Source organism: Hordeum vulgare, chromosome 3H (genome assembly GCF_904849725.1).
Source record: "Hordeum vulgare subsp. vulgare chromosome 3H, MorexV3_pseudomolecules_assembly, whole genome shotgun sequence".
NCBI classification, from domain to species: Eukaryota; Viridiplantae; Streptophyta; class Magnoliopsida; order Poales; family Poaceae; genus Hordeum; species Hordeum vulgare.
The window spans coordinates 560,843,859-560,870,310 of record NC_058520.1 but is presented as its reverse complement, the minus strand read 5'-3'; the positions used below and the strand labels follow the sequence as shown (position 1 = coordinate 560,870,310).

The 26,452-nt window shown below is 44.2% G+C and overlaps 2 protein-coding genes across 2 annotated transcripts; one reads left to right on the top strand and one right to left on the bottom strand.

The window, feature by feature from the left end:
* Positions 1-12,880: 12,880 nt before the first annotated feature.
* LOC123440616 (lipase-like) lies at positions 12,881-23,994 on the bottom strand. Its single transcript, XM_045117180.1, has 8 exons — positions 23,454-23,994; positions 23,274-23,368; positions 23,069-23,172; positions 22,878-22,978; positions 18,364-18,467; positions 13,634-14,071; positions 13,374-13,505; positions 12,881-13,128 (listed from the first exon to the last, which is right to left on the bottom strand). Exons 1-8 carry the CDS (start codon positions 23,691-23,693, stop codon positions 12,969-12,971), a joined length of 1,374 nt encoding a protein of 457 aa, XP_044973115.1. The 5' UTR covers positions 23,694-23,994; the 3' UTR covers positions 12,881-12,968.
* Positions 17,531-18,064, top strand: LOC123440617 (SKP1-like protein 1). The gene has a single exon (XM_045117181.1). The coding sequence runs from the start codon at positions 17,531-17,533 to the stop codon at positions 18,062-18,064; it is 534 nt and encodes a 177-aa protein (XP_044973116.1).
* Positions 23,995-26,452: the final 2,458 nt, after the last annotated feature.

Genomic DNA, 26,452 nt, shown 5'->3' with positions numbered 1-26,452 from the left:
TTTCTTCCCAGTTGATTTCTCACCTCGGGGAGTGTTGGCTTGGGTCTTATTGGGAAGAGGCCTTCCTTCAACTTGTAGCTGAGTGTGTGATTGAGTTTGTGGCCGCTTCCCTTGTTGCTTGTGACTTTGAGACTTCGTCTTCAGAGGGCAAGATCTAACATGGTGCCCTTTAACTTTGCACTTGAAGCAAATGATTTTGGCCGAATTCTTAACTTTTTCTAGGCCACTCTTGTTCTTGTTTGAGTTTACTCCAACATCATTTTTGTCATTCGGAGATGTTTGCTCACACAGGACGTTGAGTGTGGACATCCCTTCATGACACTGTTCCAAGTCTTTCTTCAAAGAAGTGACTTGGGCCTTGAGCTCTTCGATTTCCTCTGCACGGTTAGTGTCAATGCAAGTACTAGAGGAAGTGTAAGCTTCAATGTTAGAGCAACAAGGCAAGGAAAGTAATTCATCACACGAGGTAGCAACATTATGAGTAGACGAATTACGAGGACTAGCACATGGAAATATAGCACTTTGACTAGAAGTAGTGCCATTATCCACATGAGGCTCACTTGATGTTACCTTGGTGATGATAGCCTCATGAGCTAACTTTTGCACATTATGGGATGTTAGAAGATCGGTATGAGAGCTTGTGAGCATTACATGATTTTCTTCCAACTTCCCATAATTGCTAGTTAGTAAATCAAGTTGAGCACGTAGCTCAACATTCTCCTTCAATGTTGATACTTCAAAAGAGATAGGGTTAGATGTACAAGTATCATCAACAATATGAGAGGAGTAAGTAGCTATTAGAGACTTCTCATGAGTAGATTGAAGCTCCTCATAGATCTTAGAGGTTTTGATGAGCTCTCCCTTGACATTCTTGCATTCAAGGAGAAGGACCTCAAAATCCTTTTTAAGTTTATCATGGGCAACTTCAATCTCTCCTTTTGAAGATCTTAAGTCTCTACATGCTTGATGACTCTTCTCAAGTTCATGTTCAAGTTGTTCACTTTTAGCTTGTTCATGATTAAGTGAATCATTACAATTTTCAAAGTAAGCAAGAACATCTTGGAACCTTTGAAGAGCGTTATTTTTAGCTTTACGAAGAATTTTACTGATCACATAGATATTTTCAGTCAAGTCATCATCATCATCCTCATCGCAAATAACATCGTTATTGCACAGGGAAGATGATACCTCATTATTACCTCTTGCCATGAGGCACATGTGAACTGGAGGAGTTGATGATGATTCTTTTGGTGAATCAGATTCTTCATTAGTCAAAAGTACTTCATATTTCTTGATTTCCCCTAAATGATTAGTCACAGAACAACTAGGGAGAAACAAGATATTTTGATCAAGAGGACACGGGAGAGCAGGCATATCACCACAAACATTTGTCGAGGGATCTTTAGGTGAAATGCATGACCTATCAGCACAATAATTTACACTATGTGTGGTGCTAGATATGCTCGTGTCCATAGAGGCTATGACATTTTCATCAACATATATTTCTTCACTCACCATGTCATTACCTTGTGAGATTGAAGATGCTGAGGTGTGCAAGCAATCGGATATGGAAGTAGTGGTGGACTCTTTATGATCGAAAAGAGTGAAGAGCTCATGCACCAATTCCTTCATCATAATATCGTCTTCATCAAGATTGGACCCACCATATATATCTTCAAGTTTAGTCCAAACTTCAGGAGCTGACTTGCAAGTCGAGATAGACTTAAACACTTCAGGACTTATGGTTCGATGAATGGCAAGAAAAGCCTCACAATCAAGATACATTTCATTAGTAGAAGAAGATGCATAATCTTTTTTGTCAGCAATCCCTACAAGAACAATTCGTAAACTATTTGGGCCCATGGCCCGAAAGTGATGAAGCATACGAATTCTCCATAGGGTATAATTTGTGCCATCAAAGTCAAAGGTGTCATTGTGCACTAATCCAATAGTCGACATCGATACTCTCTAGGTCGTGAAACCTAATTAAAGAGAGACCTAGCTCTGATACCAATTGAAAAGACCTCGATGACGCCTAGAGGGGGGGGGGGTGAATAGGCTATTTAAAAACTTCTTCGGATTTGGCTTAAACCTAATGCAGAAATAAACTAAGAGGATACTTGTCAAGCACAAATCCTAAATGCACTAGGCACTGCAACGTGTAACAACAACACGATCTACCAAGATGGCCACAATACAGTTACTAAAAAGCATAAGTAAGTTACACAAACTTACTTGAGCTATATCACACAACAAGTAGGTGAACGACACAAGATACTAGATCACACTATAGCACACGATATATCAAAAGCTGCAAGTGTGAACGTGTGGATATAGAGGGTATGCTTGAATGATTAATCTTGTACAAGAAGTAACAAACATAATATAATGAGCGCAAACAATATGCAATGTATGTATGCTCAAGTAACACAAGTAAACCACAAGTAAGAAGTTAGGGTTAAGGATACCAAGGTCACTGACACAAAGATGTATCCCGATGTTCACTTCCTTGGAGGGAAGCTAGTCACCGTTAGAGAGGTGGATGTTACCACGAAGGCACACCAACGCCACGAAGGCTCACCCTATTCTCCCTTTGAGATAACACCACGAAGGCGTTTCTCAACCACTAGTGGTAAGCCTTTGAGGTGGCTTCCAAACCCTCACAAACTTTTCCAGGGGTAATCACACGGATTGATTCCTCTCCGAAGAACTCCTACCGCCTAGGAGTCTCCAACCTCCAAGAGTAACAAGATCACGAGGAATGCTCAAAACTTGCTAAAATCTCAAATAGCTTGGGTTGAGAGAAGGAGAGGGAGACGATCTATCTTTTGATTGGAACATCTCTCAAAGGGGCTCACAGATGCTCTTGGGATCTAAGATTTGGTGTGAGTAAATGGATGTGGGGTAGAAATGTGTTCTTATGAGGATATGGCTGTGTTGGGCACCCTCTCACGAAGTGGGAGGGGGGGTATATATAGTGGGGAGAGTAAAACAGCCGTTGGGGACACTTGAAGTCAGACAGGGGTCAGACATCCGACAGTTTCTTGGATGTCCGGACGCCCACAAGGTGTCGGACGTCCGACAGTGGTCGGTCGTCCGAGAGATGTATATATATATCTAGAATCACTGTGTAGTTGAACAGGAACCGGACGTCCGGAGGAGGCCGGAAATCCAAGTTATATGGCTCAAGTTTCTCTGGTGCAAAGTTCCGGATTTCCGAAGCTGGTCGGACGTCCGGCCCTCGGACGTCCGGAGGGAGCCGAAAGTCCGAGTTATATGGCTCAAGTTTCTCTGGTGCATAGTTCTGGATTTTCGAAGCTGGTCGGACGTCCGGGCCTCGGACGTCCGGAGGGAGCCGGAAGTCCGAGTTATATGGCTCTGATTTCTCTGGTGTAGGATTCCGGATTTCCGAAGCAGTCGGTCTTCTGGCCCTCGGACGTCCGGAGGAAGCCGGATGTCCGAGGCACTGGTTCTGTTTTCTGATAACAGTAGAGCAGTGGAGATGTGGTATGAGCAGAACAGTGGATATCTAGTTTGAGAAAGTTCATCACAAAACCTGTGATCCCCTCTTAATAGTGCGGGATCCCTAAAGACTCAAGAATTATAAAAGGGGTACCGATGATCCATACTTGAGTGTATACTTTTATTCGCTGATCATCACTCCGCACCACTAACGTCAAAGGGACTGATACCTTTGAGTTAGCCCTTTCACTTGAGCTTGATGTTGTTGTTCCTTCTTGGCTCAAGTTGAAAGCAAGACATGATGAAGTCTTCAAGTAGCTCTCTCATACACAATGTGGAAAGCCTAGCTTATGTATTCATCTTCATTTGTCCACCATGTGAACATCCACAAGAATCAAGCATGTAGTGCTTATGAATGCTTATCTTGATCTTGTCCTTGTTAGCACATGAGCTTGTCCTTATCAACACATGATCATTCACAATAGCTTAAAGGGGATTAGTGATTAGTTATCTATATGTGTGTTCTCAGCAACACCAAAACACGATTAAGGGCATGACCGCACTTTCAAGCTTCTCCAAGGTCCTTCATTGAAAAACTCTTGTTCAAATAGGCCTTTATGCTCTCCAACATCTCTATATCATTCCCCATCAATAATATGTCATCCACATATAGTATGAGGAAAGCCACAGAGCTCCCACTCACTTTCTTGTAAAGACAGGCTTCTCCATAAACCTGTATGAACCCAAACGCTTTAATCACCTCATTAAAGCAAATGTTCCAACTCCGAGATGCTTGCACCAGCCCATAGATGGAGCGCTGGAGCTTGCACACTTTGTTAGCACCCTTAGGGTCGACAAAACCTTCTGGTTGCATCATATACAACTCTTCCTTAAGGTTCCCGTTAAGGAACGCTGTTTTGACGTCCATTTGCCGAATATCATAATCCTAAAAGGCGGCAATTGCTAACATGTTTCGGACTGATTTCAGCTTCGCTACGGGAGAGAAAGTCTCTTCGTAGTCAATTCCTTGAATTTTTCGAAAACCCTTTGCGACAAGTCGAGCTTTATAAACGGTCACATTACCGTTTGCATCAGTCTTCTTCTTGAAGATCCATTTATTTTCTATGGCTCGCCGGTCATCGGGCAAGTCCACCAAAGCCCATACTTTGTTCTCATACATGGATCCTATCTCGGATTTCATAGCCTCAAGCCATTTGTTGGAATCCGGGCCCGCCATTGCTTCTTCATAGTTCGAAGGTTCACCGTTGTCTAACAACATGATTTCCATCACAGGGTTGCCGTACCACTCTGGTGCGGAGCGTACCCTTGTGGACCTTCGCGGTTCAGTAGTAACTTGATCCGAAGCTTCATTATCATTATCATTAACTTCCTCTTCAATTGGTGTAGGTGCCACAGGAACAACTTCCCGCGCTGCGCTACTATCCTGTTCGAGAGGGGGTGTAATAACCTCATCAAGTTCTACCTTCCTCCCACTTACTTCTTTCGAGAGAAACTCTTTCTCTAGAAAGGATCCGTTCTTGGCAACAAAGGTTTTACCTTCGGATCTAAGATAGAAGGTATACCCAATAGTTTCCTTAGGGTATCCTATGAATACGCATTTCTTCGCTTTGGGTTCGAGCTTTTCTGCTTGAAGTTTCTTCACATAAGCATCGCAGCCCTAAACTTTAAGAAACGACAACTTAGGTTTCTTGCCAAACCATAGTTCATACGACGTCGTCTCAATGGATTTAGACGGTGCCCTATTTAAAGTGAATGCTGCAGTTTCTAATGCGTATCCCCAAAATGATAGCGGTAAGTCGGTAAGAGACATCATAGATCGTACCATATCTAATAAAGTGCGATTACGACGTTCAGACACTCCGTTGGGTTGCGGTGTGCCAGGCGGCGTCAGTTGCGAAACGATTCCACACTTCCTTAGGTGTGTGCCAAACTCGTGACTCAAATATTCTCCTCCATGATCAGATCGTAGACACTTAATTTTTCTGTCACGTTGATTCTCGACCTCACTCTAAAATTCCTTGAACTTTTCAAATGTCTTAGATTTGTGCTTCATCAAGTAGATATACCCATACCTACTCAAATCATCGGTGAGAGTGAGAACATAATGATAGCCATCGCGAGATTCAACGTTCATTGGACCACACACATCAGTATGTATTATTTCCAATAAGTCGGTTGCTCTCTCCATTATTCCTGAGAATGGAGTCTTAGTCATCTTGCCCATGAGGCACGGTTCGCATGTGTCAAATGATTCAAAGTCAAGAGACTCTAATAGTCCATCAGTATGGAGCTTCTTCATGCGCTTAACGCCGATATGACCAAGGCGGCAGTGCCACAAGTATGTGGGACTATCATTATCAACTTTACATCTTTTGGTACTCACACTATGAATATGCGTAACATCACGATCGAGATTCATCAAGAATAAACCATTCACCAGCGGAGCATGACCATAAAACATATCACTCATATAAATAGAACAACCATTATTCTCTGACTTAAATGAGTAGCCGTCTCGCATTAAGCAAGACCCTGATACAATGTTCATGCTTAAAGCTGGTACTAAATAACAATTATTAAGGTTTAAAACTAATCCCGATGGTAGATGTAGAGGTAGTGTGCCGACGACGATCACATCGACCTTGGAGCCATTCCCGACGCGCATCGTCACCTCGTCCTTGGCCAGTCTCCGCTTATTCCGCAGTTCTTGCTTTGAGTTGCAAATGTGAGCAACAACACCGGTATCAAATACCCAGGAGCTACTACGAGCGCTGGTAAGGTACACATCAATAACATGTATATCACATATACCTTTAACGTTGCCGGCCTTCTTGTCCGCTAAGTATTTGGGGCAGTTTCGCTTCTAGTGACTCTTTCCCTTGCAATAGAAGCACTCAATCTCAGGCTTGGGTCCATTCTTTTTCTACTTCCCGACATCTGGCTTACCGGGCGCGGCAACGACTTTGCCGTCTTTCTTGAAGTTCTTCTTACCCTTGCCCTTCTTGAAACTAGTGGTCTTGTTGACCATCAACACTTGATGCTCTTTCTTGATTTCTACTTCTGCAGACTTGAGCATCGAGTACAACTCGGGAATGGTCTTCTCCATCCCATGCATGTTGTAGTTCAGAACAAAACCTTTGTAGCTTGGTGGGAGAGATTGGAGGATTCTGTCAATTATAGCATCATCCGGAAGTTCGACTCCAAGTGAAGTCAGACGACCGTGTAACCCAGACATTTTGAGTATGTGCTCACTGACAGAAATATTCTCCTCCATCTTACAGCTAAAGAACTTGTCAGAGACTTCATATCTCTCGACACGGGCATGAGCTTGAAAAACTAGCTTCAGCTCTTGGAACATCTCATATGCACCGTGTTGCTCAAAACGCCTTTGGAGCCCCGTTTCTAAACTGTATAACATGCCACACCTAACCAGAGAGTAGTCATCACTCCGTGTTTGCCAGACGTTCAGAATGTCCTGGGCTGCTGCGGGAGCGGGAGGGTCACCTAGCGGCGCATCAAGGACATAAGCCTTTTTAGCCGCTTCAAGGATGAGCTTCAAGTTGCGAACCCAGTTCGCATAGTTGGTACCATCATCTTTCAGCTTGTTTTTCTCTAGGAATGCGTTGAAGAGGTTGACGTTGGCCATCTACAATATTTATAAAGACAACTTTTAGACTAAGTTCATGACAATTAAGTTCATTTAATCAAATTAAGTATGAACTCCCACTTAAATCGACATCCCTCTAGTCATCTAAGTGATACATGGTCCATGTTGACTAACCCGTGTCCGATCATCACGTGAGACGGACTAATCACCATGGTGAGCAACTTCATGCTGATCGTATTCAACCATACGACTCATGTTCGACCTTTCGGTCTCTTGTATTCGAGATCATATCTGTACATGCTAAGCTCGTCGAGTCAACCTAGGTGTTTCGCGTGTGTAAATCTGGCTTACACCCGTTGTATGCGAACGTTAGAATCTATCACACCCGATCATCACGTGGTGCTTCGAGACAACGATCCTTCGCATCGGTGCACACTTAGGGGAATATGTTCTCGAAATTTTAAGAGGGATCATCTTATTATGCTACCGTTGTTCTAAGCAATAAGATGAAAAACATGATAAACATCACAATGCAATCATATAGTGACATGATATGGCCATTATCATCTTTGCTCTTTTGATCTCCATCTTCAGGCATCGCATGATCATCATTGTCACCGGCATGACACCATGATCTCCATCATCGTGTCTCCGTGAAGTCGTCACGCCAACTACCACTATCACTACTACTATAGCTAACTGTTAGCAATGAAGTAAAAGTAGTAAGCACATGGCGTTGCATCTCATACAATAAATTAAGACAACTCCTATGGCTCCTGCTGGTTGTCATACTCATCGACATGCAAGTCGTGAAACCTATTATAATAACATGATCATCTCATACATCATACATGCAACATCACAACTTTGGCCATATCACATCACATGTCAAACCCTGCAAAAACAAGTTAGACGTCCTCTAATTGTTGTTGCAAGTTTTACGTGGCTGATTTGGGTTTCTAGCAAGAACGCTTTCTTACCTAAGTGACAGCCACAACGATGATATGCCAAAGCTATTTACCCTTCATAAGGACCCTTTTCATCAAATCCAATCCGACTAGAGTAGGAGAGACACACACCCGCTAGCCACTTTTATGCACGGTGTGCATGTCTGTCGGTGGAACCAGTCTCACGTAAGCGTACGTGTAATGTCCGTCCGGGCCGCTTCATTCCACAATACCGCCGGAAAAGAATAAGACTAGTAGAGGCAAGTAATTGTCAAATCATCGCCCACAACCTTTTGTGTTATACTCGTGCACAGAATCTACGCATAAGAAAACCTCGCTCGGATGCCACTGTTGGGTAACGTAGCATAAATTCAAAAAAATTCCTACGCATATTCAGATCTTCCTATGGAGAGAACAGCAACGAGAGAGGGGTGAGTGCATCCTCATACCTTTGAAGATCGCTAAGCGGAAGCGTTACTAGAACGCGGTTGATGGAGTCGTACTCGCGGCGATTCAGATCGGGGTGTGATTCCGATCTAGTGCCGAACTACGGCACCTCCGCGTTCAACACACGTGCAGCCCGGTGACGTCTCCCGCACCTTTATCCAGCAAGGAGGAGGGATAGGTTGGGGAAGATCTCTAGCAGCACGACAGCATGGTGTCGATGGAGAGACAAGGTCTCCCGGCAGGGCTTCGCCAAGCACCGGCAGAGAGGAGGAGAAAGAAGAGCAGGGCTGCGCCGAGGGAGAGGAAGATTGGTTCTCCAAAAGCCCAAAAGTGCCCACTATATATAGGGGGGGGGGGAGGGGCTGCGCCCCCTTGAGGGTTTCCTTCTCCTGGGAGGGGCGGTAGCCCTAGATGGGGGGAGGTGCGGCGGCCAAGGGGGGAGAAGGGGTGGCGCACCCTTCTGGTGGGCCTTAGGCCCACCTGCGCTAGGGTTCCCCCCCTCTCCCTTCTTCTTGCGCCATGGGCTGAGTGGGGGGAGGGGGGTGCACCAGCCCACCTAGGGGCTGGTTCCCTCCCGCACTTGGCCCATCTAGCCTCCTGGGGTCGTTGCCCCCTTCCGGTGGACCCTCGGGGCCACCTTCGGTGGCCCCGGTGGTCCTGGTACGTTACCGGTGATGCACGAAACACTTCCGGTGTCCAAAACCATTCGTCCCATATATCAACCTTTACCTCCGGACCATTCCGTAGCTCCTCGTGACGTCCGGGATCTTATCCGGGACTCCGAACAACTTTCGATAACCTCGTATCACAATTCCCTTTAACCCTAGCGTCATCGAACCTTAAGTGTCTAGACCCTACGGGTTCGGGAGACAGGCAGACATGACCGAGACACCTCTCCGACCAATAACCACTAGCGGGGTCTGGATACCCATGGTGGCTCCCACTTGCTCCACGATGATCTCATCGGATGAACCATGATGTCAAGGATTCAATCAATCTCGTATACAGTTCCCTTTGTCTGTCAGTATAGAACTTGCCCAAGATTCAATCGTCGGTATACCTATACCTTGTTCAATCTCGTTACCGGTAAGTCTCTTTACTCGTTCCGTAGCACGTCATCGTGTGACTAACTCCTTAGTCACATTGAGCTCATGATAATGTTCTACCGAGTGGGCCTAGAGATACCTCTCCGTCACGCGGAGTGACAAATCCCGATCTCGATTCGTACCAACCCAACAGACACTTTCAGAGGTACCCGTAGTGCACCTTTATAGTCACCCAGTTACGTTGTGACGTTTGATACACCCAAAGCACTCCTACGGTATCCGGGAGTTGCACAATCTCACGGTCGAAGGAAAAGATACTTGACATTGGAAAAGCTTTAGCATACGAACAATATGATCTAGTGCTACGCTTAGGATTGGGTCTTGTCCATCACATCATTCTCCCAATGATGTGATCCCGTTATCAATGACATCTAATGCCCATGACCAGGAAACCATGATCATCTATTGACTAACGAGCTAGCCAACTAGAGGCTTGCTAGGGACACCTTGTGATCTATTTATTCACACATGTATTACTGTTTTCTGTTAATACAATTATAGCATGAACAATAGGCGATTATCATGAACAAGGAAATATGATAATAACCATTTTATTATTGCCTCTAGGGCATATTTCCAACAGTCTGGGCGTACTGCCCATTACTATTGAACCTCTAACTATCAAGGAGCATAATTAGCATTGCGGTGCGATCATAATTCTGTCAATTTCTCAACTGTGATTTGTTTACCCTAGCATAGTTGTTTATCTTCTTTTGGGAGAGAGACATCACTAGTGAACGTCATATGACTCCGGTCCATATCACCATCATTGCTTACACCTCCATCATTTACCGCTTTCTTTACTTTTCCGTTGCAATCACTATTACCTCCCCGCTTGTGTTTTGATCCTTTGCAAACTACAAGGCTGGAGAGATTGACAACCTCTATGTACTCATTGGGAGCAAAGTTATTTATTTGTTGTGCAGATCCACGTCTTCTGCTAGCGCTAGGGTGGAAGACACCTACTTGTTGAGCCTAGGAGTCCTCCTGGTTCGATAAACCTTACATGCTCCGTGTAAGGGAAATTTGTTGCTGACTACATCTCCACCTTCCACTTGGGGTCCAACAAGGGACGAGAAGTATATACATCACCCCGTCATCACTCCCCCTCCCCCCAAGGTAGGCCCACAGTTGCCGCTTTCGGTCCAATTCTGGCGCAAATTCACCCCAAGTTCGGCTGAAATTCGACTCACTACCGACACAAATTCAACAAAAACTAGATAATATGACAAAGTTCATCACAGAAAATAAATACAAAATCAAATAGTTCAACGAAGCAAGCTCATAATTCGAACATGAATTAAAACAAATCGAACTAGACGTTGCCCTTGAGCCTTCATAGGTGCTCCACCAGATCGTCTTGCAGTTCTTGATGCACCTGTGGGTCTCGGATCTTTTGGCATATATTGAGAAAGGCAGCCTATGTTACCCGTACCTGATGATCAACAACTGCAAGATGTCCCTGTCTGAAATATGGTTCAGTGTCAAACACTGACTCTTCTTGCTCACTCTCAATGATCATGTTGTGCAAGATAACACAACAATTCATCACCTCCCACATATGAGATTTCGACCAAGTTAGAGCGGGGTACCGGACAACAGCAAATCGAGATTGGAGCACACCAAATGCTCGCTCGACATCCTTCCTGCAAGCCTCCTGACACTTAGCAAAGTGTGACTTGTTGGCTCCTGCCACAGGGTTTGAGATAGTCTTCACAAATGTGGACTATCTCGGATAGATACCATCTGCTAGATAGTATCCTTTGCTGTAGTGGCACCCATTGACCTTGAAGTTCACCGGAGGAGCATGACCTTCAACAAGCTTTGCAAAGACATTCGAGCACTGCAGTACGTTGATGTCATTGTGAGTTCCTGGCATACCAAAGAAGGAGTGCCAAATTCATAGGTCCTATGTGACCACTGCCTCAAGTACCACACTCCAAACCCCCTTTGGCGCCTTTCTACATCTCCTGCCAAGGAAATGGGCAGTTTTCCATGGCCAATCATGTAGTCGATGCTTCCAAGCCTCCCAGAAAATTCTCTTGTTGCATTCTGTGCTAGGATCCGAGCAGTGTTTTCGGCATTGGGTGATCACAAACACTGTCATCACTGCCCTGCAACTTTTGTACAAACACTCAATGACGATGGACTCGGTCATGCGTCCATAGTCTTCATGTATATCACCGGGAGCTCCGTATACGTAAACATCCTCATAGGTGTGGTGCACTTCTAGAGTGAGGAGAATCCAATCGTGCCGGTGCAATCCTTCTTGCAAATGAAATAGTTGTCGAACTCTCGGATGGCATTCGCAATCCTAAGGAAGAGCTTTCGGCCCATCCGATGACGGCGCCGAAATACTTTCTCGCTGTGTAGAGGAGCGTCGACGAAGTAGTCGGCGTAGAGCATGCAATAGCCCTTCATTCGATGTCTTTGTTTGCTCTTGCGGCGGCCCGGCGCCGAGCCACCTCTCCGTGGCTTGGCATCGTTCGCAAACGGGCCGGCCAGCACAACAAGGATCATGAGGTGCTCTTCGTCGACGACGGCGTCCTCGGCTTCCTCTTTCATCAGAGTCGCGAAGGCGTCCTCGCCGTCTGAGTCAATGGCCGAACAGGCAAATCGACGAACACCTGGCAAGTGTGGTGGATGGGCAGCCGCCAATATCCCCGTCTGCGCGGACTGGAAAGCTCGCCTAGGAGAGCGGGATGGAGGCTGCCGCAAAACTGGCGGGGAAATGGCATAGGGCAGCGGTTGTGCGCAGGTGGGTACCGCTGGGATCGGCATGACGGCGAGGCACCCTCTGACGCGCGAGGGTGAATCTCGCGGAGGAAAGGCGTTTCTCGCCTGACAGTGATGCCCCACACGTTGCTTTTCCTTTCGCCGGAGCGCCCAAGTGCCCCCCTAGCGCGCTGGGTTCGAACTGGGATCGCCGGCCCAAAAAATAGACCCAACCGACAAAAAAGGTGTCCAGAGGCACGACTGGAAGGATTTTTTTAACACCGGCGACTAAAAGGGTGCCCGGGGGGGAGGAGGGAGCCTGTTGGGGATTATGTAGTGCCGCGAGGCTCGCACCATGAATATCTATTAACTATGATTGCTACCACACAACACTAAATGGTTCAGTTGATGAAATGCGTAGTGTCACACCCCTTGCAAAACAGGGCTACTGTATTCGCATCATGATACCGACAAATGTTTTATTTGAAATTGTGTTGCGAAAGGTAAGTTTTTTCGTCCACCATTGATGACGTTTTCACATGAGTCTAATCACAGAAAGAATGCATAAACCCCAAGTCTTGCGTCAAGCGAGAAAGATTGGTTTCCCTTTTGGGTATGTGTTACATCATGTATTCGGGGAGTACCATAAATGAAGATGGTAATCTAGGTTGAGTTTTGATTTGGTAATATAGGTGGAGCCGTCCTGAACACATGTTTTCTGCAGTTTTGGAAGATGTTGTCGTATATGAGATCGAACTGCACGCATCCTCTGGGCCGGTTGATCACAAACGTCATGTGATCCGCCTCCACGATCTTGTAATACCTGAGTTTGCATTGCCAGATACAAAACACAAGAACGTCATGTCAAAATAAATAAATAGAAAACACAAGAATGTAACTGCTCTTCTTCTGAGAAAGAAAATTGCCATAAAGTTTTTGCAGAAAGTAGAACAAGGTTTTCACTAAAAATAGGACTTTCTCATTCCGAAGTCCCAAACAAGCCCGATTGGAAAGAAACACAAAAATCACATCAGACCACACATGCTTGATCGTGATATTATGCCATACCAGATTCCCGGTCGAAGTTGATGGCAGTCCGAGCCATCCTCTAGGAAGAGGCTCGGATGTTCTACTGGAATCCGAGGATGTGTCATCGAGAAGGTGTTCAACGCTCCGTCATTATCCTCCCAATCTTCATCCCTACCATCACGTCCAAAGTAAGGCTTACCTAATTGTGACTGAGAAATAGCAGCCAAGAACCTCACAAAAATGGGTCCAATTTTGAACATAATCGAACTCCAAATATACCATCTAATAAGATGGCTGACCTGTAACCTTTGCAAGGGGGCTCGGCGGCGGCGAAGTGGCGCCACCGACACAACTGCATGACATGTATGAACACAAGAGGGTGAATGCGCATCACGCCGGATGGCACGGTGACGCCGCACAACTTGGTCGTCCGCCGGGTAGCGTAGCTGAAGTAGAACGTGTGAGGGAACGTGCGCACGTCGGCGTTCATCCTCGCGGCGCTCTGGATGGTGAGGTCCGGCAGGATCCAGTCTCCTGTGGCGAACGGCCCCGAGGCGCCGGCGAGGAGGCTGGATAGGCCCGACACACCGACTGCGCGCCGAGACATGCCGAAGTGGTCGAAGCCGAAGTCGTAGTAGCGCCTGAGCCAGGGTATGTCGAGCCAGTGGTAGATGATGGTACCCACTCGGTAGACCTGGGCGAGGCAGATGAACCTGATGGACCGGCCATCTTCTGGGCTGCCACACGTTGTAGACGACACTATTTGAGTGTATACAAGGTGTTGTGTGGTGCCACGAGATGCCCGTTACGCAGTTAAGCGTGGATGCTATTAAGAGTATATCATTTAAACTATGACGCATGTGAAGAATTCCCTAAGAAATGATGTATGTGAAGAATGTTGCTGCACCAATACATATTTGTTAAACTCATGAAGGAATGTCGTCCTTACAAAGACTCAAGATATGATACGAACTCTTTTTATATGCACCTGACCCTAGCCAAACCGCAATTTGTAGGATACCTCGCCCATAAGCACGATTTAGATTAGAATCATTGTTTAACAAACATGCTCGAGTTTTCTAGGGAAAAAAAGAGAGACGAAGTCCATGGTATAGAAAATAATATGTTGGAGGAACTTCACGTATGTGTAGAACAGTTCACTAGGTTTGTTGACCTAATTTTTTTTACTTCTCCAATTTTCTAATTGAGTTTTAGATTTTAATCTTTTCTAATAATAAAGCAGCTACTGCTTCTGTCGTACGTCGTCGGCGTTTTTGAAAAAACATCTCTAGGTTTTATCAAAATCAACCCTTAGTCCTTCACTAAGTGAAAAAAAAGTTTCATCTTTTTATTAAAAAAAATTGTGCAGCGTCACTTCGGTGCATCTTGTCGGCTGCGCTGCAGCGTCCGCCCCTTCTCCTCCTCCCACCATTCCCCTTCTCCTTCCCTCGCCGCACGGATCCGTCGACCGGGGGGGGGGGGGTCTCTAGCGCGCCGGCAGCTCGACTTCGAGCGGGATCTGCTTTGAGCGGTGTAAATGGTCGGGGAGTCGCGGCGGACGACACGTCGCAGCGGGCGTCGGCTGCAGCGGGCGTGAGCGACGACGGCACCGGTACCGGGGGAGGACGGGGGACGTCGGCGCGTCGCGGCGTCCGTTCTCTGTGGAGGCCCACATGGAGCGGGAAAAAAGTCATCCGCCTCCCCCTGTACTCTAAGCCTCCATTACGTCGCCTCGCTTCACACCGGCGTCAGTCCACCCCGCCCGTCCGCCTCGCCTTGCCGCGCATCGGAGGAGGCCACTCAACCTCCACCCCTACCCTTCCCGTCACAAGCCCCGCCAACGTTGCTGCTCCCTCCCCTCGCCCATCCCAATGTAGAGGATCTGGAGGCGGGCGGCACGGCGGGGGTCGCCGGTGACGACGACGAAGGCAGGAGCAGGGCTTCCTCGGGCGGATCGTGGAGGATGATGTCGTGGACCGTGCAGCCGCCGGCGTGATTTTCCCCGAGACGTGTGAACTGTAGCAGCCTCACAAACGCCACCTCGCCGCCGGCCATCGGGTCGCTTCCCATGGGCGCGGCTCCTGGTCTCTAGCAGCCGCCCTCTCCTCACTCATCACATCAATCTCGTACTCCCTCTCTCTCCAACATCCCTTGTTGTCCTCTCACATTAGACACATGATGCGCCTATACATATCCAGTCAGGTGTGGCATATGTGAGATCTGTGATGTGCTTCAGCCGGCCGGTTGTGTGTGATGTGTGCAGTTGGATGTGTGTTGATGTTCATGTGTGTGGCGCTTTACAGGTAGAGGAAGTGAATGGTCGCAGGCAGAGGAAGTTGCTGGCTGTTGGCACTTGGCAAAGGATGGTAAGGATAGTTCCCTTGATCTTTGTCAGAAAAATTTATAGTTCCCTTGATTTGATTTGTTTTGAATTAGTACAAAAGTGCACTTATATTTGTTTTGTTCTTGCAGGAGCTTCAAGACAGGAGGGACCAATTGCAACCTTTGTTTATCTGTTTTGTGAACCAATTTATGATAGTTTCTAAAATCACTTGGCTGGAACAGAGCAGTTTTGTTGTACTTCGCGAATAACACATGCTAATTTTCTGTGAGGTGCTTGTTTGAGCAGGAAGGGAGGTGATGTGCGTAGTGTTGTGTGATGAATGAGAATGTTTCATAGTTTGTTATTAAGGTAAATCCTTGTTACACTTTTACTTCACATATATTATTGTTGCTTAACTCTTTTCCAAGCTACATTATGTGGATTGTTTTTCAAGGATAATATATGTCGACATCTGAGTACAAATTCAGAACAGAATGTTTCATAGTTTGTTATTAAGATAAATCTTTGTTACACTTTTACTTCACAGATATTGTTGCTTAACTCTTTTCCAAGATACATTATGTGAATTTGTTTTCAAGAACATCAATGTCTTCGTTACATGATTATTACTTTCTTAAATATTTGTATAACATCAGATTAGTTTTTAATTATTGATTTGGCAATACCCAGGACATTATGTTTCTCTAGTTCAACTATTGGCTTTCAATGTGGCAGTGTAAACGATATGGTTGCTATCACACGATATATGACTATGTATTGTGTTTGAAGTATGAGGGAGATGACCTTTTTGTAGTTGGATGTGACTGTCACTCTCATACCAAATACTTTGATGACGATGCCTGCTAGAGAACACTATACGTCGTTTTGTTGTTCGCTACTAATGATTATGAGTGTAGGGGGTTTAAAACACCTTTTGTTACAAACATGAGTGAAGATGACAGTAGGTGGCATATGTATGATACAATCAAAGGAAGCGATTGCCATGGTAAGTTTAGGTGAGAAAGAGTTTACGAAATTGCATAGACGATGTTTCAAGAGCTCACTATATTTTCTTTGAATCCTACACCTTTTAAGTTTTACCATTCTGTTCTCATTATCTCGAGCTGACCAAGATGCTATCCAGTAAATGTGTACAGAGTGAAAACTACTGATAGCTCATGTGTAGTCTCCAAGTCATCATGGGATGTGTGAGAGAAGATTGATGAGCCAATCCTATATAATGTCGCTTAGTTGTATATGTTTGTCACTAAAAAAATACGTTGTTCTTTTCTGATCATCTTTTGTTGACATACTATTTTCAATTTTTTGGACCTAGCTTAAAAAACATAACATGTAGTGATGTCTTAAGCACGTGATGTGTTGGTTTTACTCGTAAGATATCATTTGCTCTGTAATGGGCCGATATTCGAATAATTGACTCGTCTAAAATCTTTATTGCAATGCCATTTTTATATATGCAACACTAATTTGTTTTTTTGTATTATTATGCTATATGATATTTTATTTTTCCCCGTTGCAACACACGGACATTTTTGCTATGAGTTGCCTATATAGAATCTCCAAATTCAGCAGTAGTAGACACGTTGACGAGACGAAACGTCATGACGCGGGACTCAAACACGACCGAGTCTAATCCTCAATGAAGATGAATAGGACCCGAGTTCTACTCCTTGATGAATATACGAACCGATTCTACTCCCCCCGCCCCAATAAATAGCCCCGGCCGGTTCCCAGCCTCAACCCAACACGCAAAAAAGCTCCCATCATTGGTCGTCGCTTACGCCGCAACTTTACTCGCTAGGTTTCGCTAGGGTTTCGATCGTATCGCTTTCGCCAACTAATCCTCGGATCAATGGCGGCCGCGGAGGGCGAGAAGAAGATCATGCTCAAGAGCTCGGACGGCGAGGAGTTCTACGTGGACAAGACAGTCGCCATGGAGTCGCAGACCCTCCGCCACATGATCGAGGACGAGTGCGCCGACAACGCCATCCCGCTCCCCAACGTCAACTCGAAGATCCTCTCCAAGGTCATCGAATACTGCAATCAGCACGTGCAGGCCAGACCAAAGCCGGCCAACTCCGACGTCGCCGACGCCGCCGCCAACTCCTCCACCTCTGCCCCAACCGCGGCGCCAGCCCCCACCGTGGACATGAAGAGCTGGGACGCCGAGTTCATCAAGGTCGACCAGGCCACCCTCTACGACCTTATCCTGGCTGCAAATTATCTTGACATCAAGGGACTACTGGACCTCACTTGCCAGACTGTCGCCGACATGATCAAGGGCAAGACTCCCGAGGAGATCCGCAAGACCTTCAACATCGAGAATGACTTCACACCGGAGGAGGAGGCCGAGATTCGCAAGGAGAACCAGTGGGCTTTTGAGTAGAGAAGCATATATATAGGCGTTTCTATCTATTATGTCGTTGTAATTCTTCCGTACTTGTTGGGGTCGTTGAACATCGTAGAGAAGAAGAGTATGCATATATGTAGGCAGTGCTAGTGTTTATAATGGGTGGACGTGGACCCATGTTCACTGTTGTATTTTCGGCTTTTGTACGTTATTTCTTTCTTGTTCTTGGAGCTGATGTTGTTTGGTTGTCACCACCTGCTGCTTTGCAGCATGGTCGCGTGTAGTCAGGGTGACCACTATACATTCCCAACTAGCTTGACGCTCAAGGGACTCACCGTATTCCGCCGAGGTAGGCTGTCGTGGAACCATTGAGCACGCCAGAGAGGGAGGTGACACTCAGCACCCAGTTCTCAGAGGTGTTCTCGTACCCGTCAAATGCCTGGAGAGATGATGCAACTTGTCAGTATTTGTGTGTGTGTGCATGCGGTCAGGTGGACAGAAAACATATATTCCATATGGCAAATGTGTAGTGCAGATCCAATTTTGTCTATCCAAGTATAAATTCTAAACATCCATAAGTCTCAACACTTACTCTTAAGCATTTGCATCATTGCGTGCATGGAGAGTTTATAAAGACAATATGCACGTACGATGCACACATATTGTCTTTAATTAGTTTTGATTTGACTTACGAACATGACACGTATGAAAAATTGAGCATAGCTTAAATGGTTAAATTCCTTGTGGTGAAACAAGTCCATTAGGATTCAAGTCGTAGATTTGACATTGGTGCTTTTATTTTTATTTTTGATTTATTTTAGACTTGCCGACAATGTTTGTTCAGTGGTAGAAGACATTTTCATCGACTATAAAAATGATTACTATGGCTTTGTCAATTTTAAAATATTATGCCAGCTCAATATCTCAGAGGTACTCATAAGATATATGTGTGCATTAATATGGATGGATGAATGTGCGTGTATTCTATGATTGTATCGTGTTAAAAAAAAACATGGCACGTATGAAAAACATGCATGCCGAGAAAATACAAGTAGAAGGGTCACCCGCTATCCGCCTGGCGTGGGTTGCATGCATGCATGATTCTCACGTCCTCGTCTCCCCCAACAACTCTAACAAACCCGCTCCTCTCTTCCAGCAATCATAACTAACCCTAGCAACGTATATCTCGTGGCAACGTGTTTATTAGACTTCAGGTATCGCTGCTCAAAGAGAGAAAAAGACTACATGTATCGCTTGGCCTAGCTCCTCTCTTGGTCGGCAATCAATTACCAACCCGTCAAATTCTCATCATTATTCATAATGAGGAGTAACTTAAACTCACTAGTAGGAAAAGGGGCTTCCGTCCCAGCTCAATTTACACATTAGTCCCGGTTCCATTACGAACCGGGACTAATGTTAGCATTAGTTCCGGTTCAAACGGCAAGGGCGTCGGTCGGTCATTAGTCCCGGTTTAAAAGGGACCTTTAGTCCCGGTTCGTGTCTCGAACCGGGACTAAAGGGTTTGGAGGCTTTAGTCCTGGTTCGTGTCTTGAACCGGGACTAAAGGGTCGAGACATGAACCGGGACTAAAGAGGTTTTGTATTTTTATTTTTTCCTGTTTTTAAATTTTATTTCTGTTTGTAGTTTCTGTTTTAAATTGCTTATATCTTTTAGGATATATTTTTTTTGGCATTAGATTCAAAATTTTGTCTAGTTTCTGTTTGTGCAATTAGTTTTTAAATTTGAATTTGTTTAAATTTGCTTCAAACCCAAATTGTGAATAACTTGAGTTTACAAATAGTTTTTAATTTAATTCTTTTTTCTCCTAGTCATCTGTTAGATTGTTATCACAGTAAGATTTATTTGGTTATTTTTAGAATAATTTAAATTTGGATTTTAATTAAAACAATATTGGTTTGCTTATATAGTTGTTTTAGTCATTTAATTGTTGTTTTTTATTATTTTTAGTTAGTACTTTCTGTAGCGTATTGAATGCATAAAAAGTCTGGAATTAAAATCATTTTAATAAAATGCCTTTGTAGCAGATGGGTTTTCGTCTGAAACCTTGATACTTCGAAGGATGATCCAGTTTTTATCGTAACTCTCTCAACTTTTTAGCACATGCCATGTGGGTGAAACTATGATACCATGCCAACTTTCAACCTTTTCAGAGTTCATTTGTAGTGCTTTTCAATTTCAGGGTCAATTAGCTCAAAAAAGTAAGTAAATGCATGAAAAATACCAAATGAAGTCAAAAAATATTGAAAAGTTATGATGTGGCTTTAAATGGTGTATTTTAAACACACAAAAAGTATGGAGTTTAAATAAGTTCAAAAAAAATGAAATCCCTTTGCAATAGATGAGTTTTCGTTCGAAACCCTAATACTTCAAAAGAGATTGTTCATTTTGTACACGAAGTGCATCCAGTTTTTGACGTAACCCTCTCAACTTTTTAGCACATGCTATGTGGGAGAAATGATGATACGATGCCAAGTTTCAACCTTTTCAGAGTTCATTTGTCGGGCTTTTCAATTTCAAGGTCATTTAGGTCAAAAAATCATTAAATGCATGAAAAATAGCAAATGAAGTTATAAAGGGTCGAAATTTAGGATGTGGTTTTGAATGGTTTATATTGAATGCACGAAATGCATAAAATGTCTGAAGTTGAAATAAGTAAAAAAATAAAATATCTTTCTAGCAGATGGGTTTTCGTCCGAAACCGTGATACTTCGAAGGAGATGGTCCAGTTTGTACATGAAGTGCATCCAGATTTTGTCGTAACCCTCTCAACTTTTTAGCACAAGCTATGTGGATGAAATGATGATATCATGCCAAGTTTCAATATTTTTAGAGTTCATTATAGTTCTTTTCAATTTCAGGGTCATTTAGCTCAACATAGCAAATAAAGTTAGAAAGGGTTAACTCTGGCTTGGTTAACCTTAGTTGTGATTCTGGCGGGGACGGTGCTAGCAAATGTAGTCGACGGGTATGATTGGACTCTTGGCTAAAGGGGGATTCTGAAATTTTCAAACTCTACCCTCCCTGGACCGTCTTTTTTAGTTTTGTAGAAAATAAACAAAAATGCTAAAATCTTCAAAAAATAAAATCCTTTGAGATGTAGTTAGGTTTTAGTGGCTAGTTGGTATACAAATTTTGAGATATTAATTTTGACCTTTTTTCAAAAAAGGGAAAAATGTAAAACGGCCATAACTTTTGCATACGACGTCAAAAAAAAGTTTAATATATAAAAAAAACTAGAGAAAATTGGGAATCGATTTCACCGGGGCTTGCCCGGTCAAGTTTTCTCGGATGCTCAAAATTCCAAATGTAACAAAAGTTATGGCAAAAAGAAGTTTTTTCCACAAAAATAAGAAAAAATAATTTTATTTAAAATCTTTAGGTTGTTTTCATTGAAATTCAGTATTATTATTACTTATTTTGTTTATTTTAATAATTGTTTGAATTCAAAAAATGAAATCATGTGACATGACATCAAACCCTAGGTTGTTTAGGATTGATAGCTTACTATTGTGAGGAGAACAACAAGTGCAGACTTGGCAACTAGGGGCGATAGAACCAGGAAGTTAAGCGTGCTCGGGCTGAAGCAGTGAATGGATGGGTGACCGGCCGAGAAGTTAGACGGTGAGGATGGGTGATTAGAGATTAAATTGTTAAATAAATCAAATATTAAAAAATTGAAATAAAACATAAAAACAAATCAAAGAATATTCAAAAATAAAATTTGAAAAATAAATAAATAAGGGACCTTTTTGGGTCAAACAAACAAAATAAACAGACGGATCCTTTAGTCCCGGTCCGTGTTAAGACCCGGGACTAAAGGGCCTGCCCCGGAGGGCGCTCCGAGGCGCCCACGTGGAGCACCTTTGGTCCCGGCTTGGAACAGGGCCGGGAATAATGGTTAGGCCTTTAGTCCCGCCTCTTTGGTCCCGGTTGGTGAACCGGGACTAAAGCCCCTTACGGGCCGGGACTATAGGCCCTGTCCCCACTAGTGACTATTGATATATACTCCCTTCGTTCCTAAATATAAGTCTTTTTAAAAAAATTATTAGGTGTCTACATACGGAGTAAAATGAATGAATCTATACTCTAAATTATGTCTATATACATCCGTATATTATCCCCTAGTGAAACCTCTTAAAAGACTTACATTTAGGAACGGAGGGAGTACATGTTACTCGTCTATGTTACTATCTCTATAATAAAAAGTTAATATACGTGATGTCATGTAACACTTTATTTATTAGATAGTAACTCATCTTATCTTGATATTTATGATGTTATTCATGGTATGAGTAACTAGCTACTCCTTCTTTTCGGTTACTACCTTCTTTCGGATTTATAAGGCTTACGGTATCATTAGATTTATAATTTGATCAACATAAGATGTGTTGTATAGTCTAAAAATTATATCATTAGAAAGTATATGATTTGAAGTTCATAATAATATAATTTGTGATATATAACTCCATTTGACAATCTAAAGATACGTGCAAGGCTTATAAACCGAAAAGAAGGTATTTAAATCATCTGTCCATTCATTAAATTATTTTCACATAAACACATGTGCTAAGTTAAACATTATGTTGTTGCTGAAGTTACTTCCACTATGGGCAGTCTAAAAAGGTTTTCACTATGTGTGACTGACTCTATGGAGAGCTTTGCTACGTGATTTTGCTACGAATACACGGTGATGTGGCTTTGTTTAATTATATAGCACGCCCCTCGCCCCAAAATTTTGGGGTGATTAGTTAGGATTAAGGAAGGATATAACGTTTTTAAGTAAGATATGTAATCTACGTAGATGTAGCATTTTTGCTCTATGCAGTACCTTGTCATGAAGCATCTGTTGCAGGAGCCTGATGACCTGCGCGCCGGCAGAGTGTCCGACGAAGTGGGCCGGGTGCTCTTCGTCCCACATTGGGTAGTGCCCTGAAATCCGGTCACAAACAATCCTTGTAAGTTGTAATCAGAGACCAAGGAATTAATGGATGATCTATATTTCTGCCTATCAATTCTCACCGCGATCGTATGCTCTGCCGAAGCGGGAGTGCCCGTACGTCCTGCTGTGCTCCTCGCCGTAGTCCACCCGGCCTCCTTTCAGGTAGTAGAACAGCTCCCGGGCCCTGAAACCAGACGTCAAACCAACGTGCATGCATGTGAGCTTCTGCTTACGTACAAGATGTCATGCTAGCTAGGCCGGCAAATGCATGCACGGATCGATCACCTGTCGTGCATGCTCGTGAGCGAGCCCAGGTCGGGCACTAGCACCAGGTCGTCCTTCTTCTCCGCGCCGGCGAAGTAGGACATTCCGCTCATCCTCTGAGACAGCCAAAATGCTTAGCGAGACGCAAGAGATTCACAGGCCGATCAGGTGGGCATTTATAGACTAGAGTAGACCACGTACGCCCTTGCCGAACCCGAGGACGCCGTGGACCAGCACGATCGGCGGCACCGAGCCGTCGAGCACGGCCTCCGGTTGGACGTGGCCGACGGCGTCCTTCGGCACGCCGGCCAGCCGGGAGAGGTCGCGGAGGATGGCGATGGTGAAGAGGTAGAACCCGTAGGTCAGGTGGACGACCACGCTGACGACCAGCTCGGCCAGCCCCAGGGCGCCCAGCAGCGACGCCGTCACCAGCTTCCTCATATTGTTGCGATCTCTCTCGCTTGCTAGCTATCTGTTCAGTTCTATGCTCTGCTCTGCTCTGATTTGCTTCGCAGGTGTCGATCGAGTAGCTCAACAGGCCAGCTTCTTAATCCGCTGAGAAGATGATGTTGCTTCGGTGCTTGGTTTCTTTGGCGTTGCAAATTCTGCTCGATCCAGAGGATCCTCCGTAGAGATGCGTGGGCGGCGACTCCACGCCATTCTCGTGTGCTTCCGTATGTGCCCAAGCCACGAGAAACACGCTTGCTTCCTTTCCGTGTGGGATTTGGAAATGGATATCTCTAAAGATACTACTCCTGGCTCATTGGCTCATCTATACGATCTTATATGTATTTACAGAAGGAGTAACACGAAAATCCTTATATAAAAGGAGGAGTATATCCGGCCTATGCATCGGAATGATGCATGCAGTTTCTATATATTAAACAAAGCATTCAACATGGTCTGTGATCCATAACAAGCTTGCTAGGAGCTGAATGAAAAGGTAAAAAAAAAGATGTCACAACCAACGAAAATAGAAGAAGATGACTAAACACTTATCCTATTACTGAACCGTTATCCACATGTTGTTACGTGTTTAATTTTTTGCATAAATGTATTGTTACGTGTTGCCTTACATGTCCCTCCCACCCCATCCCTCTGAATATTAGGGGGTGGGACTCACCCTCTCCCTTGTTTCAATCAAATATTGTCAAGTCACACGAGCACGTAAACATATGTAGAATTCAGATGCATAAGCCTCCGTAATAGAACTGGAAGTGTCATCTATGAGATATACAAGAAAATTATCACCAAAAGACTTTGCAATCCTCTGTCTCTTGCTCCTTTTAGAAGTCTCATTATTGTCCTCCACAAGATCTTTATGATGTTGCGTCGGAACGGTAGGTTTGGAAATTGCAACTACATCTTGACTTGATGAACTAAGAAACTCCTGATTTGATGAGCTGCCCACATCCTTCATGGGAAAGATGTCTTTGAAGAAAGTCGCATCATTTGAATCCTTGATTGTACCAACGTGCATGTCCAATACCTCAGATTTTACAATCAAGAATCTATAACCAATGCTATGAAAAGCATAGCCAGGAAAACACAATCACTACTGTAAAAAAAAGCCTAGCTATGGCGTGGAAAAAAGGGACCAGCTGGCATGGACACTCGACGCCACCAATACGGCGCCACTGTTAAAATATAGTGGTGGCGTTGGAGTCTACGCCATCAGTATTTTGAGTACTTATGGCGTTTCAGAGAGTTGCACCCCGGAACTGTCATATTTAGCTAACGAAAAAAATACTAGCAGCTTCACAAACTAAACGTTTCAGCAATTCACAAAATAGAACCAACTATCTTCACAAACTAAACATAGTATACCAAATTCACAAAAGAGAAGTAGGAACTTCACATGCATCTAGCTATCTCCCCCCTCTCGATAGTAACTACTTTCCTCTAAGGACTAACTTAAGCTCATGGAGTTTATTTCTATTCATCTGCCCCTCCAAGATGTAATGTGGCTTCTCTGTCCTCAGTTGAGTCTTCTCCTTCTTCAGGACTTGTATTTCCTTGCTTATCTCAAGGTTCAGCGAGTCGACCGACGTTCCAAATTGAAAATCTTGTAGTAGACAATGTCGTCGTCGTCGATAATCTTGTCCTTCTCCTTCTTCACGGAGTCATTCAACTCCTGCAGGGCCTTCATAGTAGACTGACGTGACACGATCAGCTCGTGATTGAGCACGTCAACGTCACGTGTCTCCTGCACAATGGGTGCTGGTGAAGGCGTACCAGCTAGTACGTATGCCTGGCAAGAGTTTCAAATCATCAATAATTAATTAATGGTTAGATATATGGATGTTTGCAATGCTAGCTCATGGATGTTTTTTGTAACCGTAATTACATGGTTGGTGCTTACGTCGCCTTTCTCTGAGCCATACTCTAACCAGTGGTCAGAGGAGCCTATCCACAAACTAGAGTCCACCATTCTACCAAACACATAAACATGAGACAAATTAAGTGTGCTCATATATATGCTACCAAACACATATTAAAAACTAATTATAAGTGTTCTCATGAAACATATATATATGTAACCTTAGCCCTATTTCTGAGTGCCCAACTTGGTTGTAGATGCACTATGTAATTAAACTTAAGAAGCAACATCAGCATGAGTATGTCTCAAGAATTTAGTGACGCTAGCATTTGTCGTTGCGCTGCCACTCAGCTCTTTTGTGGATGTTGTTTATGAATATGCACTTCGGTTTTTTAAAACGTTGGCCACTGACGTGGACGAAAATATGGTTTATGTGTGTTTAGTTACTGTAGTTGTCATGATGGGTAATTCCATTTCATTATATCTATAATGATTTTCAAAATAACATGCAAGTGGAAAAAAATAGTGGTCATAATTGAATCATTCCAAAAAGGACAGACTCGAAAGAAAATTGAGGTATGTAGTAACTTGTATAATCTTCATGTGCCTAAATGAACACAATTGGGATAATATGAAAATATACACAACAAAGATCCATTTATCTCCTAGGAGGAAATATAGAGAGAGGAAGGAATGGCATCCACAACAAAGATCCATTTATCTCCTAGGAGGAAATATACCTACTACCATCGGGCAACTAACACTTACCCTAAGCAAAATGAGAGAGGGAGGGGGTGCCGGACTTATCACGGAGGTGCTCGGGGGCGTCGGGTTGAGGCGGCGACGGCGGTCGGAGGCGGCAGCGGTGGCGGGGGTGGCG